The following is a 16,369-nucleotide window of genomic DNA, read 5'->3' on the forward strand; positions in this document are numbered from 1 at the left end:
CTTTATTCACCGTCTTTTTTTTTTTTTTTTTTTTGGCGCGACGAGCAATTTTCGCTCATCAGCGGTAAGCGCCCGATCGGGCCTCTTTCGCGGACACGTTTAACCGCGAATCGATTGGCGTGGCGTCGGGGAAGATGGAGCAAATGCAATCAGCTTCCGTTCTCCAAAGCCGACATTCCTGCGGGGGGGGGGGGGGGGGGGTGTCTTCGGCTGGAATTTCATCTGCTGCGAGCGTGCATGGCGCTGCGTGTGTGTTCTCGCAGTGCCAGTGGCGACTGTCAGCTCAGTGCCTCGTGCAGCTTGTTTCATGTGCCCGCCGCTGGCTAAAACAAAGCATCAACATTGGCCCGCAGTTGCTTTCAATTCATTTTCAAAGAACAATGACAGCCTTATTTAATGTTCATTTCGTGGACCCCGGTGTGGGCGTCTGGAAGCGCGAGTCGGGCCTGGCTCGGTCAGGAGGCGGACTGCGCGCCTGTGTGACGGCTTGGCGTGACAACACAAAGCCGAAGGAGGGTTAAAAACGTTTTTTTTTTTTTTTTTTTTCCAGTCCTAAATGGAGCTTGCGTAGGAAAACGGGAATGAAAGCGAAACGCAGGACGGAACCTGCTGCTGGGCCTATTCTTAATGCTTCATTGGCCTTAACTTGTCTAAACTGGAACAATACAATCATACTTGAGTCATGACTAATAGTTTTTGTTTGGGTTTTCTTTGTGTGTGTGCTGCACAATTGTTCTTTCAGAGGCGGTACAAAGGGAAAATAATGTAGGAAAAAAAGAGAACCACAGTTCATCCATTTTCTGAACCGGTTATCCTCACAAGGGGTCACGGTCGGGCCCGTAGCCTATCCCAGCTCCTATTAATAAATTGCCCCTAGGTGTAATTGTGAGTGTGGCCGGTTGTCTCGATGTGCCCTGCGATTGGCTGGCAACCAGTTCGGGGTGTACCCGGCCTCCTGCTCGTTAACAGCTGGGATATCCTCCAGCACTCCCCGCGACCCCTTGTGAGGATAAGCGGCGAAGGAAATGGATGGGTGGAAAAGAGAACCACGGTTATGAGATCCATCCATCCCTTTTCTAAACTGGTTCTCCTCACAAGGGTCGCGGTCGTGCTGGAGCCTATGCCAGTTACTATTGGGCAGGATATGCTTCTCGAAATTTGATGTTAGCATGATTAATAATTACATTTTTTTATGTTAGAATTGTAAATCAGTGAAAAAGTGGTTTTATTTGTCAAATTGTTACTAACAGGTAGCATGGTGGGCCAAGTGGTCAAAATGTAAGCCTCACAGTTCTGAGGTCTTGGGTTTGAGTCTTGAGTCTGGTACTTGCGTGTCAAACTCAAGGCCCTGGGGCCAGATCTGCCCGGCCAAATATGATATTTGCCCCGCGAAAACTGTTTCATCTTCCATGAGTCTTGCACAAATCTTTACCAAGACTACATAACGTTGAGATACTCCAAGCAGGTTTTTGTTGTTGTACCCAAACTAGCTAGCTAGCTAGCTAGCTAGCTGGCAATGGGGCGGCAGTGGCTTGTTCTAGGAGAAATTAGACCATGATTTTTGGGGGGAGGGAATTACGTAAAATTCACTTCATCGGACTTGCAGTACTTCTTTCCAAGTATTGCGAATGTCGTCCTTGAACGAGGCGTGAATACCTTCATTTGGACATTTCCCTCCCGCATACACACCCAGAAGATCTTTTTCCCCCATACTTGAAGCAATTAAGCTTTAAGCTTGTACGTTTGTAACATAAACTCAAGTGCAAATGTATTCACCAGCACTTAAAATGTTCCTCCGCTCCGTCTTCCAAGTATTGGCGCGGTTTTGACCCGTCTCCACTCCCCCACTAATGCAAATGTCTGTCCTTCTAACGCGGGCGCTGATACATCTACGCCCGCAGGTTCATTCTTCATCGCCGACGTCGTTGCTCCTTCACTCTCAGAACTCATAAGATGTGGTCCCAAGGCCACGTGCTTCCTGCTGGGCTCTAAGTACCAGTCTTTTCCTCCTGTTCGCATCAAATATTAATTGCCCTTCATGATTTCTCATCTCTCATTTTCTTATGAGTTTCTACAGATTGAAATCGGGATCTGATATGTGCGTGGCTATAAAAAGACGGGGCCTATTGCCGCGCTCTTCGAGAAGCCGAGAAAAGCACCTTGGCGTCAACACATAATTCCACAATGGGGGCTCGTCACAAGATGTGCTTGTTTTGTGTTTTAAGTGCCACAAAGAGCGGCGTCCCGTCATGTACCTGTTTGTGCGCGTGGTCGTAGGAGTTGATGTGGTTGTCAAATTCCTGGTGGCGCAGATACTGCTTGTCACACAGCTCGCAGTAGAAAAGAGACTTCAGATCCTCCACTGAGCAGCCCAACGCTCTCTCGGCACGTTCCTGTCGAACACACACACACACGCACGCACAAAACTGTTAGAAAGAATAAGGGAGAGCGATGACGAGAGATGGAGGCAATAAAGCGCCACTAATATAAAGCCTCGGAGCAGAGTGTTAGCCATTTACAGGAAATTTGCATCCCGGAGACATTCCTGGTAATAGCCGCCCCACGCGCGCTGCATACAGCCATTAAATGGCGTTCCATTGAAGTACTTTTCTCTAGCATTGGCTTGCAGTTAAACAAACGCATCGGCTCTGACAGTGGTTTGCTGGAGGCCTAAAGCCTTGGAAATGGATTTGTAACCTTTTCCAGACTGATGGATTCAAATCACTTTTTTTCCTCATTTCTTCTTGAACTTCTTTTGGATCGATGCATTGGTTCTTGAGATCTTGTGGCCTACTTCACAGATTCTATTTAAGTGATTGTTTGATTCGACAAGTATGGTGGTCATCAAGTTTGGGTGTGGCTTATGAAATTGAACTCACCTTTCTCAAATTTGGGGTTAGCCACAGTCACTTTGTGATTGAACTTTTTCACAGAGCGTCTGAAAGGTTTTGATTTTTTTTCATGTCATTTGAAAACTGGATTTTATATTTCCTTGGGTTGTGTCTGAGGGATATTAAAATTGGATTGATGATTTGAAAAGTGGCAGCACAGTGGTGCAGCTGGAAAGTGTTGGCCTCACCGTTCTGAGGTCCCGGGTTCAATCCTGGACCCACCTGCGTGGAGTTTGCATGTTCCCCCCGTGCTTGCGTGGGTTTTTCTCCGGGCACTCCGGTTTTCTCCCACATCCCAAAAACATGCAACATTAATTGGACACTCTAAATTGCCCGTAGGTGTGATTGTGAGTGCGGCTGTTTGTCTCCATGTCCCCTGCGACTGTCTGGCGACCAGTTTTGGGTGTACCCCGCCTCCTGCCCGTTGACAGCTGGGATAGGCTGCGGCGCTCCTGCGACCCTTGTGAGGATAAGCGGGTAAGAAAATGGATGGCTGGATGGATGGATAAGTCCCATCATCTGACTCGGAGCCGCACAAGTTTGACTTCTTAATTCGATTCTGATCTCGCTCCTCTCCTCCACGTTCTGATAAATTCCACGCCGCACGTCCAAACAAAGCAATGTACACATCATCCGTTGTGAATTGTCAAAGCGTGACCGACCTTGAACGGCCGTCTAATTTTGCCGAACCGGGTCTGTTGAGCAAGATGGTGAAAATGCGGACAGCGCGTCTCCCTCGCAGTTTCAAGGTTACCCTCTTTACTGTCGTAACTATAACAAATATTATTCCATTTTTTTCCTTCACAAAATTAACACTTTATTTCACATATTCCCCTTTCCCCTCCTATTCCGTGTGACCCAGAAAATATTAAATGAGGGAAAAGTGTAAGTTTGAACGCAATAATCGGCGAGACTTTCAGTTGCGTCAAAGTCAACTCTGCTGAGAAAATGGCAATCGAGAAAGAAGAAGAGCCAAAAAAAAAAAAAAAAAAAAACAACACAGCCGTATGCATCATCCATAATGCACCGCTTGAACTTTTATGCGAATATGCATGCGTGTCCCGGTTGATGTTTTTTTTTTTTTTTTTTTTTTTTTGCGAGCGTGCGAAAAGGAGAAAATGCGAGAAAGAAATCCCCGACAGATGTGTGTGCCGAACAAGGACAGAGAACACAAATGGCACGCGGATGCCAGGGGAGACATCACTAGTCTGCATCCTCACATCTGCCTCTGGATTTTTTTTTTTTCCCACTTGGTCTGAAGATATGCGAGATTGTTCACATTAGATGTATGTGTGTGTACGTGTGTGTCCTGAAGGTGTGTGTGTGTGTGTGTGTGTGTGTGTGTACGCAATCATTCCATGCTCGGCTTCAGAATGTAATTTCCCCCAGGCTCGGGTCTGCCAATAAACACTATTGAATTCTGTTCTACACTGACATGATGGGAATTTAATTTGTGCTTGTCACTTCTTTCTATACTTCTTTTTTCCAACTCCATCCAGTCGCCGTACTGGTCGCGCCACCCCCCGTTTTATAGCCCCCCAGTTTGCCCTTGTTCTCCTTCTCGGGTCTCCTCCGTTGAAGCGAGGCAGGGTCATCCGGTCCAGATCACAGCTCCGACATTACTGCGTTATTACCTTTGAGACTAATGATCCCTGATGTGCATATGAAGGTGATTTTAATTAAGAAAAAGAGGAACAAAATGGCGTGTTCTAGCTGCCGGTACACCGCGTGGAGAGTTGTACAGGGACACGTAAGGAAGTTCTGTTGCAAGATTTTGACCGCTATTGGACTTGGGGGTCTGACTAAGTTGGACTCAGTTGAGGATTGTGTTCAAGTTCTCCCAATCGCCTTCTTATGACTGTTGCTCTCCCTTCACCTGGATTGATCCATCCATCCATCCATTTTCTACTGCTTTTCCAGGTCGGGTCGCGATGGAAGTAGCTTCCCTTTCCCCAGCCACTTCTTCCAGTTCTTCCGGAGGGATCCCGAGGCGTTCCCAAGCCAGCCGAGAGACATAGTCTCAACAGCGTGTCCTGGGTCGTCCCTGGGGTCCGTTTCTAGGGTGCCGTCCGGGATTCATCCGAATCAGATGCCCCAACCACCTCATTTGGCTCCTCTCAATGCGGAGGAGCAGCAGCTTGACACTGAGCCCCTCCCGGATGACGAGCTTCTCACCCGGAGACCCGGAGAGCCCGGACACCCTGCGGAGGAAACTCAATTCGGCCGCTTGTATCCAGGATCTTGTTCTTTCGGTCACGACACACAGCTTGTGCCAATAGGTGAGGTTAGGAACGTAGATCGACTGTTTTTTCATAATTTAACAACTTTAGCTTCAAACTTGCAACTCATTTCTCATAAAATAATAATTTTTCTTGTAAAATCCATCCATCCATTATCTACTGCTTTTACGGGTCGGGTCACAGGGGAAGTAGCTTCAGCAGGTATACAAAGACTTGCCTTTCCCCAGCCACTTCTTCCAGCTCTGGCAGAGGGATCCCGAAGCGTTCCCAAGCCAGTCAAGAGACATAGTCTCTACAGCGATTCCTGGGTCATCCCCAAGGTCTCTTTCCGGTGGGACATGCCTGGAACAGCTCACAATGGAGGCCTCTGGATCAGATGCCCCAGCCACCTCATCTGGCTCCTCTCAATGTGGAGGAGCAGCTGCTTGACACTTAGCCCCCTCCCGGATGACTGAGCTTCTCACTAATGGTGTCTCCAATGGTGAGTAAGTTTGTGACAGAAAATGGTGGGAAAGTGTTACCTTAAACTCTAGCGTAATTGATCTGAAGTGGAAAACCTGTAGTTTCATGCTTTGAATGTTTTCATTTTTTAATTTTGTTTGTATTTTTAGGTGGAACTAGGGGCTCTGACTGATCATTACTGTGTTTCCCAACCTTTGGTAAGCCAAGGCCCATTTTTTTTTTTTTACATCAGAAAAATGGAACAGGACAACGCCAAAGAAAAAATGGTACAAACATTATTCAGTACACCGGTTGACGAAATACACAAGATAATTAATTATCGACGTGCGGAAGAAGCATTTCTTTGTTCTTCCTTTCACAGCATGTCACTGGCATCGATAGATGCTCAGAGACAGATTTTTTGCAGTAAATAAATTTTAGGAACAATTAAGTGACACCTTCATATTACTCGAATAATTAACCCTTTTTAGGACTCTGTTGATTATAGGGATGCAATTAGTGTAGTTATGAAAATCATTTTTTAACTCTATAAATGAATTCTAATGCATTACAGAACTTTTTTTTTTAAATGATACATATTTGGTAGTAACATCTGGTGTGGCGGAGAAATATGTTAGAATAGTACAAGACATGTTTGAGGGCAGCAGAACAGCGGTGAGATGTGCCGTAGGTTTGACAGAAGAATTTAAGGTGGAGGTGGGACTGCATCAGGGATCCGCTCTCAGCCCCTTCCTGTTTGCTGTAGTCATGGATAGGCTGGCAGATGAGGTTAGACTGGATTCCCCTTGGACCATGGTGTTCGCAGATGATATTGATATGGGGTTAGAGAGGAAGATGCAGGAGATAGGCTAAGATGGCAAAAGATGACACGCTGTGGCGACCCCTAACGGGACAAGCCGAAAGGAAAAGAAGGAGAACTTATTTGAAGATATTTTGTCACTGAATCAGAAAACTTACACGGTTCTCTTGCTGTGAAATGTGGCCGCTCACTTAGATTGAAGCTAGCAAATATGGTCTCCTCGCTTCGGCCTGCTTGATTAAAAAGGTCTCAATACTTTTGCACATTTATTGTGGACCGTTTGCACTTGGCGCGGTCGAGCAGGCTGACAGGATTCTTCACCGAGAGGTAAGTAATATACATTGATCCTGCATGTGTGTGTGTGTGTGTCTGTGTTTTATCGATTTTTCTTGCAGACCCAAAGCCATGACCAGGAAATGATCCAATCAGCCAGAACGGCCTTTCTCTGAGTGCTGCCTCTGTGATGAGATTGAGAGGATTGCGCGTGTGTGTATTTGTCCCCGGTTTGACTTCACACAACCCAATACGGCGTAATTGCGTAATTATCTGCGGGGAAGTCGGTCGGGCGCTCACGGGAAAAGTCGCAACTCGCTCGCCGCGCCGAATTTTGTCCCCTTAAACGTGATTTCCGCTCGACTGTCGCGCACCAAGAGCGACATGCAAATGCGGCGTTCGGTCTCGCGCGTCTGTCAGCTTGATTTGAAGAGGGAAACGCTCGGCTGATGTCCACGGGCCCGAAAGATCGCAATGTGTTTCTCGTCGTCACTTTTGGAAGAGAAGTGTCACGTTTGCTTATGGCTGCAGCCGTAAAATAGGAAACTTATCAAGCAGAACCGGAAGGACGTAATTGAATGTGTTGCGGCAAGAAAGTCACGCTTAAAGTGTTCCACGCGCGCGGCCCGTCTGCTTTTTCGACTTCGTGTGCGTTGCCGACGAATCATACACAAAATATTCATGAAAAAGATCCCACGAGGGACCTCCGGTTGTGCAGCAGATTGAAAGTGTGCAAAGTCAAATCTATCCTCCCGTTTTTGCCGCCTTCATGCGTCTTCCTTGTCTGGAAAGGAATAATACTAGTAAATGTATTGAAAATATTTACACTTACAACAAAACTTCATCCTCCGTACGTTGATGCGTGAATGTTTGCTCATGTGCAAACGGTAAATGGCAGCCTGGATAACATTTTTAGTGACGATTTGTGCTTCGGCGGCACGGTGGTGCACTTGGAAAGCGTTGGCCTCACTGTTCTGAGGACCCGGGTTCAATCCCCAACCCCCCTGTGTGGAGTTTGCGTGTTCTCCCCGTGCCTGCGTGGGTTTTCTCCGGGCATTCTGGTTTCCTCCCACATCCCAAAAACATGCAAAATTAATTGGACACTCTAAATTGCCCGTAGGTGTGATTGTGAGTGCGATTGGTTGTTTGTCTCGATGTGCCCTGCTATTGGCTGGAAACCAGTTCAGGGTGTACCTCGCTTTCTGCCCGTCGACAGCTGGGATAGGCTCCAGCCGTCCCCGTGACCCTCATGAGGATAAGCGGCTAAGAAAATGATGGATGGATTTGTGCTTCAAACACTTTGGCAGCGGTGGCAAATCAGACATTGCGAGGGTGCTGTATTCCATCCATCCATTTTCTTAGCCGCTTATCCTCACAAGGGGCGCGGGAGGATGCTGTATTTGCTCGCTCTTTTATTTTTTTACTAATTGTGGTCGTGTTCGCCACCAAACTGGCACAACTCAATTAAAAAAAAAGGGGGCAATAAAAAAAGCTCTTCATACATAATAAACAGAGAAACCACAAGGACAAAAAGTCCAGGAGCAACAAAAGTAGTGTTAGCAGATTCTTTCGAATTTCAAATATATATACATATATGTATATATAAATATATATATCTATTGGGCGGCGCGGTGGAGCAGCTGGAATGTGTGAGCATCACAGTTCTGAGGTCCCGGGTTTGATCCCGGCCCCGCCTGTGTGGAGTTTGCACGTTCTCCCCGTGCCTGCGTGGATTTTCTCTGGGCACTCCGGTTTCCTCCCACATCCCAAAAACATACAACAAGAAATGGAAACTCTAAATTGCCCCTAGGTGTGATTGTGGGTGCGGCTGTTGTCTGTCTCCATGTGCCCTGCGATTGGCTGGCAACCAGTTCAGGGTGTACCCTGCCTCCTGCCCGTTGACAGCTGCGATAGGCTCCAGCATGCCCCGCGAGCCTTGTGAGGATAAGCGGCAAAGAAAATTGATGGATGGATATATTTACTGTAGAGAGACGAATCAAGACAGAACAGAAGTAAATTTGGTGACGATAGCTATACAATATATACATAAAGATGTGTCTCAGAAACACTCATGAAAACAAAAAATGTATCGCAATTAAAAAACATGAAAATATCAAAACAGCATGAAGATAAAATACAATAAATAAAACATTGAAAATAAAGAGACGTCTAAATAAATAGATATTAGTTCAAAGCTAGGGCCGGTCTTGAGCCTTGAGGTGCGCCGGCAGGTCTATTCCGCAAACGGGGCCTGTAACACTTTTAAGAATAACTATAATGCCAGAGCCGGAGTACCTCAGGGCCTGCGAGGTTTGGGTAAAAGTACCTCTGAAACATAAGAAAGCCCGAGACCACTAAAACATTTAAAAACTCGTAAAAGAGCCTTGAAATCAAACCTGAGACACTACGGGGAACCAATGCAGTGATTTTACAAAACAATAAAACTAACACGATTAATCAAAAACTAATCAATGATCAAATTCATCAAAACGTATTTTGAGTTGTTTATGTTCAATCCAAATAAGACATTTGTAAACATTCGCTTTTACTTTGGAAAACACCGATCAACATTTATGCCCATTTCCTGATGTTACTGACCAAACTAGTAACTGAATCATAATCAATTCATATTTGTGCATTTTCTTCACTGTCAATTTGAAATAATGTCTGTGTTTTATTTTTATTTTATGTTTTTCTTATTAATTGAAACAAGCTTCACAATTCTGAGGACCCGGGTTCGATCCCAGCCCCGCCTGTGTGGAGTGTGCATGTTCTCCCCGTACTGATACTGCGTCTTCAAGGTGCAATATTTGTTTATTCCAAATTGAAATGAAATTGAATATGCTTGATTTTTTTAGAGTTTTGTGCGGAGAATGAAGTGTATCGGAATCACTGTTACTATTTACCCGATAGCCACAATTCCTCTGCACTTCCCTCCCCGCATTCTGAAGGACGCCTCTCGTCGGTTTTGTTAATACGACCGGAGCAAAAACGCTCGCTAACGATTCATATTTCGTACGCGCTACTGCCAAACGGTGTCAAAAAGATTAGGCGCGATGACGTCCGTCGAGCGCCGACACCTCCCTTAATTGCTTCCGGGCCTCGCCGTAACAATCCAGCATGCGGTATATAAATGTTTATCAAGCCCAATTAGGCATTTAATTATCTTAATCCATAATTAGCATCCTAGCCCGGACACTGTAATGAAAAGAAGCAATTCCATTTGCACCGGCAAATTTGTTTGCACCCTTAAACTATTTCTGTTTGGTATCTGTCTTTGTCAGACGCGCATTTTATTTATGCATGAAAAAGTTTGATGTTGTTGTATTTATTTATTCATTTTTTGTTTTTTCCTGGTCCCTGCGTCCTACGGAGCTAATGACACATTTGCAACCGTAATGACCTAAAGATCTCCGTTCGACAAAGTCACGCGCACGCCCGGCGCCAAACGAGACAGCGGAGCGATAACGAGCTGATATTTACAACCCTAATGTATCTCCCTTGACTGCCTTTATTACGCCTTCATGGCCGCAACCCCCAGTTATTTATTTGACGGATGCGAGAGCGTCTGCGTGCCCTTACGCGCCGATGTCTTTGTCTCGCCTCTGTGCTGCTGGATCCGTTTTACGTGTTGGTGCAAAAAAAAAAATATCGTTAAGAGTTCATTAAAAATACTGGACGGTCCGAACGTGGAACAAAAGTTGCAGATGTGAAATATGAATAAAACGGGTTGCCTCGTAGGTGTCAAGATTAAACTTGCTGGAGTTATAACAAACAATGTATAGAGTTTAGCATGTCGTACATAAAGAGCTAAACAAAAGTATGAGATTGTAAGCATGTGCGCTAAATTAAAATGATTGTGTGATGCTTGAATCCCTTTCCCCCTTTTGTGTGTGTTTAGTAATCTTTATTATGATGTTTTTTTTTTAGTGGCACTTTGTTTGACATTTTGCACCAAAACATGACAAATGCTGCCATTACTGTCTTTACAATCTGTCTGAGTCACTGCAGCTGCTCGGTCTGATGATCGCTACATGATAGCAAAGTGGGGGAGGGGGAGGGCGAGGCATGACGATGGGGATGGTGGACTCTCACAGAAACTCAAATACTGCGGAATTTAATATCAGAACTTCTTTTTTTGATATTGTTGCAATTTAAAACATTGATGAATTGAAACAAACAAACCAAAAAAAAAAAAAACGGCTCCAGCAGATGGATAATTTCCACACACAAGGTAAAGGCCAGGTGCTGGAGCACCACTTGTGATACATCTGTGCATGTGCCTGGTCATGATGCTGGTACTTGGAAATCTAGTAAGTATTTATCAGCTGGTAAAGCGTTGGCCTTACAGTTCTGAGGTTCCGGGTTCAATCCCAGACCCGCCTATGTGGAGTTTGCCTGTTCTCCCCGTGCCTGTGTGCATTTCCTCCGGTTTCCTCCCACATCCCAAAAACATGAACTGGACACTCTAAATTGCCCCTAGATGTGAGTGTTAGTGCGGCTGTTTGTCTCTATGTGGCCTCCCATTGGCTGGCAACCAGTTCAGGGTGTACCTGTTGACAGCTGGGATAGACTCCAGCACTCCCCGCGACCCTTGTGAAGATAGCCGGTGAAGAAAATGTGTAAAATGTTAAAAAATTGGGAAGTTTGTGGATTTATGGTGATTTTGCATTTTAAGCAATAGTAACACAAAGTCCCCTCCTTGAGCCATCGAGGGGTTTGTGTGTCCCGATGATCCTAGGAGCTAAGTTGTCTGGGGATTCATGCCCCTGGTAGGGTCACCCATGACAAACAGGTCCTAGTTTGAGGGACCAGGCAAAGTATGACTCCAAAACCCCTATGATGACTACAAAAATTTAAGATTGGTTTCCCTTGCCCAGACACGGGTCACAGGGGCCCCCCTCTGGAGCCAGACCTGGAGGTGGGGGTCACCCACCCTGCACCCATGGGGCTCAGCCGGGCACAGCCCGAAAGGGTGACATGGGTCCCCCTTCCCATGGGCTCAACACCTGTGAGAGGGGCCACAGGGGTTGGGTGCAATGTGAGCTAGGCGGTGGCCAAAGTCGGGGACCTTGCCGATCCGATCCCCGGCTACAGAAACTAGCTCTAGAGACATGGAATCCTGGACGCCTCATTGGTGAGGAGTTCCGGGCATGTCCCAACCGGAAAGAGACCCAGAGGAGGACCCAGGACACGATGGAGAGACCATGTCCTTCGGCAGGCTTGGGAACACCTTGGGATCCCTCCGGAAGAGCTGGAAGTAGTGGCTGGGGAAAGGGAAGTCTGGGTATCCCTGCTGAAGCTACTTCCCCTGTGACCTGACCCAGAAAAGCGGTAGATAATGGATGGATGGACTAACGCAAAGTAACAACTGCCTTAAAAAAAGGGGAGGGGGCCATTGCCCCAATTAACCCAGGAGTAAAAGTGTCACAGAATATCTTGAGAACGTTTCAACTGTCTTAATGATAGGGAAGAATCGAAGAAGGATAAATGTTGGGACAGCAAGCTTAAAAAGTGACAGAATGATGGGGAAAAAAAAAAAGACATTCAACGCCCCGCCCCCATCAATTTCTCACAGCTCTTAGCGAGCGAGGTGAAAGATGAAGCCGCCCTGAAGTTGCTAATAATCCGTAGCTGGGCGAGCAGGATAAATGCGACGATTCCTTGTCCAAATGTAGTCTGAATGTCGTTTAGCAGTTGGTCTCGATTTGTCACCGATTTTAAAACCGCCGTCAGCAGGAGGGAGAGGAAGACCCAGATGAAGAAGAGCCACACATGCCCGGCTGCTAATATGTTCTTCCTCGGTTTTGTTGCTGCTTGGCCAACATAAAGAAAAAACAATGTGCTTCTTCCTGACCTTTGAGGTTGAGCAGCATGCATGAAACAAACTGAATAAATAAATGATGAGCAGATTAGATTTGCTAATGCGCAATGTGCCCTTTGTCGCCATGTGTGCCTCCTCAAATTTGATCCCCGTCCTTTGCAACCGAATCATTTGGAAAGAATATTGGATTTCATATTACAGTTTACTTGACTCTATGTGGTTTTTGCATCGCTTAAATGGCGATTTAGTATGACAACAGAAATCATGTATTTTCAGATTACCCAAGGCTACGTTTTTATTTTTTTATTTTTTAAATGCACGTTATAGTATTAATATGTGATTACTATCCAAGGTTTTAGGGGTTTTATTTCGATTGTGTAGGTTCAGGGATGTAAATGTTGTGACAGTTGAACTCCTACAAAAGACTCCAGTGTAAAATTTAATACATTGTATGAAATGTATTGCTGACTTCTCGTGAGAACATAAACAACCTATGTAAAAAAAAAAAAAAAAAATTCCTGTCTCTTTATGGTGTTCATGAAAATAGAGCCCTTGGTGTGTATGTGAAAAAAAATGACTGACTTACAATTTTTTTCATTATTTTTACTCATACCTATGTGAATAATTTGTGAAAGAAAAAGAGAAAAACGGGATAACACTCACACCAGGGCTGTAAAAAAAATCGGCTAAGTCGACTACAAAAGTTCTTCGACGCAAAAATGTCTGCCTCGAGGCAATAAAAAATATGAATTAAACCATTTTGGGCCGACCGCAACCATTTTGCACCGACTGGAACGTCTTAGTTGCTGTCCATGTTTACTCCACGGACATATGTTACGGACGGACGCACTATCGGGCCAGTAGAAAAACATTGCCGAAACTACGAGGAATGTTCGTAAGTGATTTTTAAGACATTGGATTTGAACTCTATATATAATCTGATATATGAATGACCTAAATGGAAGTATGCACCTTATTGTCAAATTAAAATGTAAATCACTCGCGCGCTAATGCTAATCGAGAATGCTAACAGTTAAATAGCAAAGGTTGATCTTGTTTTAAATTCTGTGCAGAGTTTATACCATACCATACCAGAGTTTATACAACATGCTCACCATCAATATATGCCATTCAAGAATAGAAATCAATCACTCATTTGTAAAAATGAAATGTGTGTAAGTAGTAAAAAAAAAAGTACAGAGTAATTTTTGTTAAATTGTTTGTGTGTGCCTGGCAATTACTTGAGTTGTTGTTGTCCTTTCGGCTTGTCCCTTTCGGGGTCGCCACAGCGTGTCATCTCAGATGAACGCACATATGTTTGGCACAATTTTTACGCCGGATGCCCTTCCTGACGCAACCCTTCTCGGGAAGTGGAGGCCCCAGTGGGATACGAACCCACAACCCCTAGTTTACCAAACCAGTGCTCTAACCACTGAGCTACGGGGCCTCCTGGCAATTACTTGAGTACTCGGTGAAATATCTGTAAGATAATCAATTCTTAAAAGGTTTCATATCGACAGCCTTAATTCAAACAAGCATTTTATAGTTTGTAAAATTTTTGCTCTCTTGTTTAAAGCAGGCTATGAAGAACAAACAGATCAGCTTAGTTGTCCACTACCGCACTTCTACAACAATAAACCCATTGCAGAAGTTGGATAGCGTTATGATCTTTGGTGAGGAAAATGTTGGAAAGTATTGCTCTGATCAATGCTGCTAACTATGAGCTTACGTATGAACAGAATAAATGCCTTTTCTTTTGTTGTGCGGGGCTGAAGCACAAAATCATAAATCCATGGTGTAAGTCCCAAGGCCCAGACCATAAAGATCGCTCAGCTCAGCGATCAACACTTAATTCCCTGCCCGTCAAAATGCGACACCAAATAACCTTTCCGGTGATCTGCAGATCTACTTCCTCATCCCTTTCCCTTCTTTTCAATCCGTCTGAACATCCCGCTTTAACGCACCTCAACAGGTGCCTTCTAAAGTATATTCCGTGCAGGCTATTATTGCTCTCCTGTTGTGTGCCAAAATCCACTTCACAAGGTTGAATGGACATGACTCCTCGTTCAGTGGATGGATGTCTCCAAGCAAGTGTTCAAATTCCCAAAACACCTCCAAACTCTGTTCTGTGGTTTTTTTTTTTTAATTGTATATTTATCATTTTCTCTCTCCGCTCGCTCAGTTTGCTCTTTAGGGGCTCGTATTTGTTTCTCTGAAAGGCAATTTTTGCTTTTCCTTGCTCTTCCCAGAGCACATTAAGGTGAACACGATAAAAGCAATTATAGGAAGACAAAAGGACGGCAAGAATAAAGGATGTAGCTGTGAGCTTGTCTCTTGGTCTCTTAGACAGAACATGTATACTGTAATTATGCTCAGCGTGACGCCCGTTTTTTGCTCTTGTTTTCCCGTGATGCTCCCGCCACAGCAGATTTGAGGCTGGCGAAAGGAATGCAACGACATTCTGTTGCCGCATGAAAGCGGCTACCTTTCGGCTGCTGAGATTTTTGTGTTTTGTCTGCACACTTTCTTCATTTGACCTCTCATTTTCTGTTCCTTCTTCTCCTCTAACATCATCAATTCTTTTGCGAGGTGCGCTGCGTGTCTTCGCTCCTTTAAAGCCTCCGGAGCACTTGTCGGTTCAGTGTCCTTCCATCAGCCTTCTTTCGTCTCTCGCAAAATGTCATCTCCTCTCTGAAGTACTTTCAGGCAAATGGCAGAAAATGGTGCACACCCTCTTGGTATTTACACTCAAGGCATTTTTGAAAACTTTCCATCTATAAATCTTGTATTCTCAAACCCGCAGCCCGTCTCATTGTTTGCTGATTGACGGCCTTTAGAGAGGATTGCGTCCGCGTCTGGTGACGTGATCAAATTGGGACTTTAATCTGACATCCGGGAATGACGACACAAATGAAAAAGGAAGACAAGTTAAGACGATGACGGTAATCAGTGTTGGAGGCAAAGGAGATTTGCCAAGCAAACAAGATTAATGCGATTTAGAGATTACATGCAACATTCTTAACGCTCGGCTAAATCTCGCCAACTCAGGAACTTTTGGAACGGAAGCGAAGGGGCTGGGCTGGTTTGAGAAGAGGGAGCGAGGACTGTTGTTGATGTGCGCCACTCAGGGAACTAAGCTTCCTTTATGGCATCCTTTTATGCAATCTATAGAATTTTAAGCACATATTTTGAAGTTTTACATTGAAGCACTTCACAGATAGCGTAATTTCTCGAGTATAATGCGCACCCCCAAAGTTGACCTAAAAAAAAAAAATCAGGAAAACCCTTCTACCAATGAACAGTGCGCACCACCAATTTGATGCAATCCATTTGCTCAAATTATCAGGAATTATCTGGATTTCTATTTTGCTAGGTTTGTACTTTTATTGTTTTTCAAAAAAATCGTCTGTGCAACAATCATTGATAATAATCTTTGTGCATGTACTGATGCAGTGGTGATACATATCTCGGGACACGCCACAGGACACGCTTGTACTGGTCCCTGCAATTGTTAGAACAGAATCCCTCAACCGACTAAAATAAATGCTCAACGATGGCATAACATTTTATTAGTACTGTTGACAACACATATTTCAATCTTAAAAAATTAAACTATTTAACACGATTTAACTTAAACATTTTTTGTAGTAAATATTTGTGCATAAAGCGTTTGTGCAGACTGAAGTTTACCCACTACATTACACATCCTTGGCCAAGACTTCAAAAGACGCATCTGACTGATCTCCAATCTGAAAAATATCCATTGTTAGCTACCTTTGTGCATCACCGTCAAACTCATCATTGATGACTTGGTCCAGTTCTGTAGCCTCCGTTCGGCTACAATCTTCTTAGTGTCAGGTTGCTATCAAAACGAATGCTC

At 44.7% G+C, this 16,369-nt stretch overlaps 2 protein-coding genes across 4 annotated transcripts in view; one reads left to right on the top strand and one right to left on the bottom strand.

Moving 5' to 3' along the window:
• LOC133501220 (G patch domain-containing protein 8) overlaps positions 1–16,369 on the bottom strand; it is a 49,820-nt gene that overhangs the window by 9,726 nt on the left and 23,725 nt on the right. The window contains exons 1-2 of one of the 2 annotated variants that reach the window (XM_061820813.1): positions 2,520–2,773; positions 2,256–2,393 (exon numbers count right to left, since the gene is read on the bottom strand). In XM_061820813.1, the coding sequence (XP_061676797.1) occupies positions 2,256–2,393; positions 2,520–2,543 (162 nt within the window). In that variant the 5' untranslated portion in view covers positions 2,544–2,773. Of the gene's footprint in view, positions 1–2,255; positions 2,394–2,519; positions 2,774–16,369 lie in introns of those variants that run through there. The other variant, XM_061820812.1, reaches the window with a different exon arrangement.
• Positions 13,266–16,369, top strand: part of LOC133501221 (metalloreductase STEAP4-like) — an 89,945-nt gene continuing 86,841 nt past the window's right edge. The window contains exon 1 of one of the 2 annotated variants that reach the window (XM_061820814.1): positions 13,266–13,384. In XM_061820814.1, coding sequence (XP_061676798.1) covers positions 13,302–13,384 — 83 coding nt within the window. In that variant the 5' untranslated portion in view covers positions 13,266–13,301. The remainder of the gene's footprint in view (positions 13,385–16,369) is intronic. The other variant, XM_061820816.1, reaches the window with a different exon arrangement.

Source organism: Syngnathoides biaculeatus, chromosome 5 (assembly GCF_019802595.1).
Source record: "Syngnathoides biaculeatus isolate LvHL_M chromosome 5, ASM1980259v1, whole genome shotgun sequence".
Lineage (NCBI taxonomy): Eukaryota > Metazoa > Chordata > Actinopteri > Syngnathiformes > Syngnathidae > Syngnathoides > Syngnathoides biaculeatus.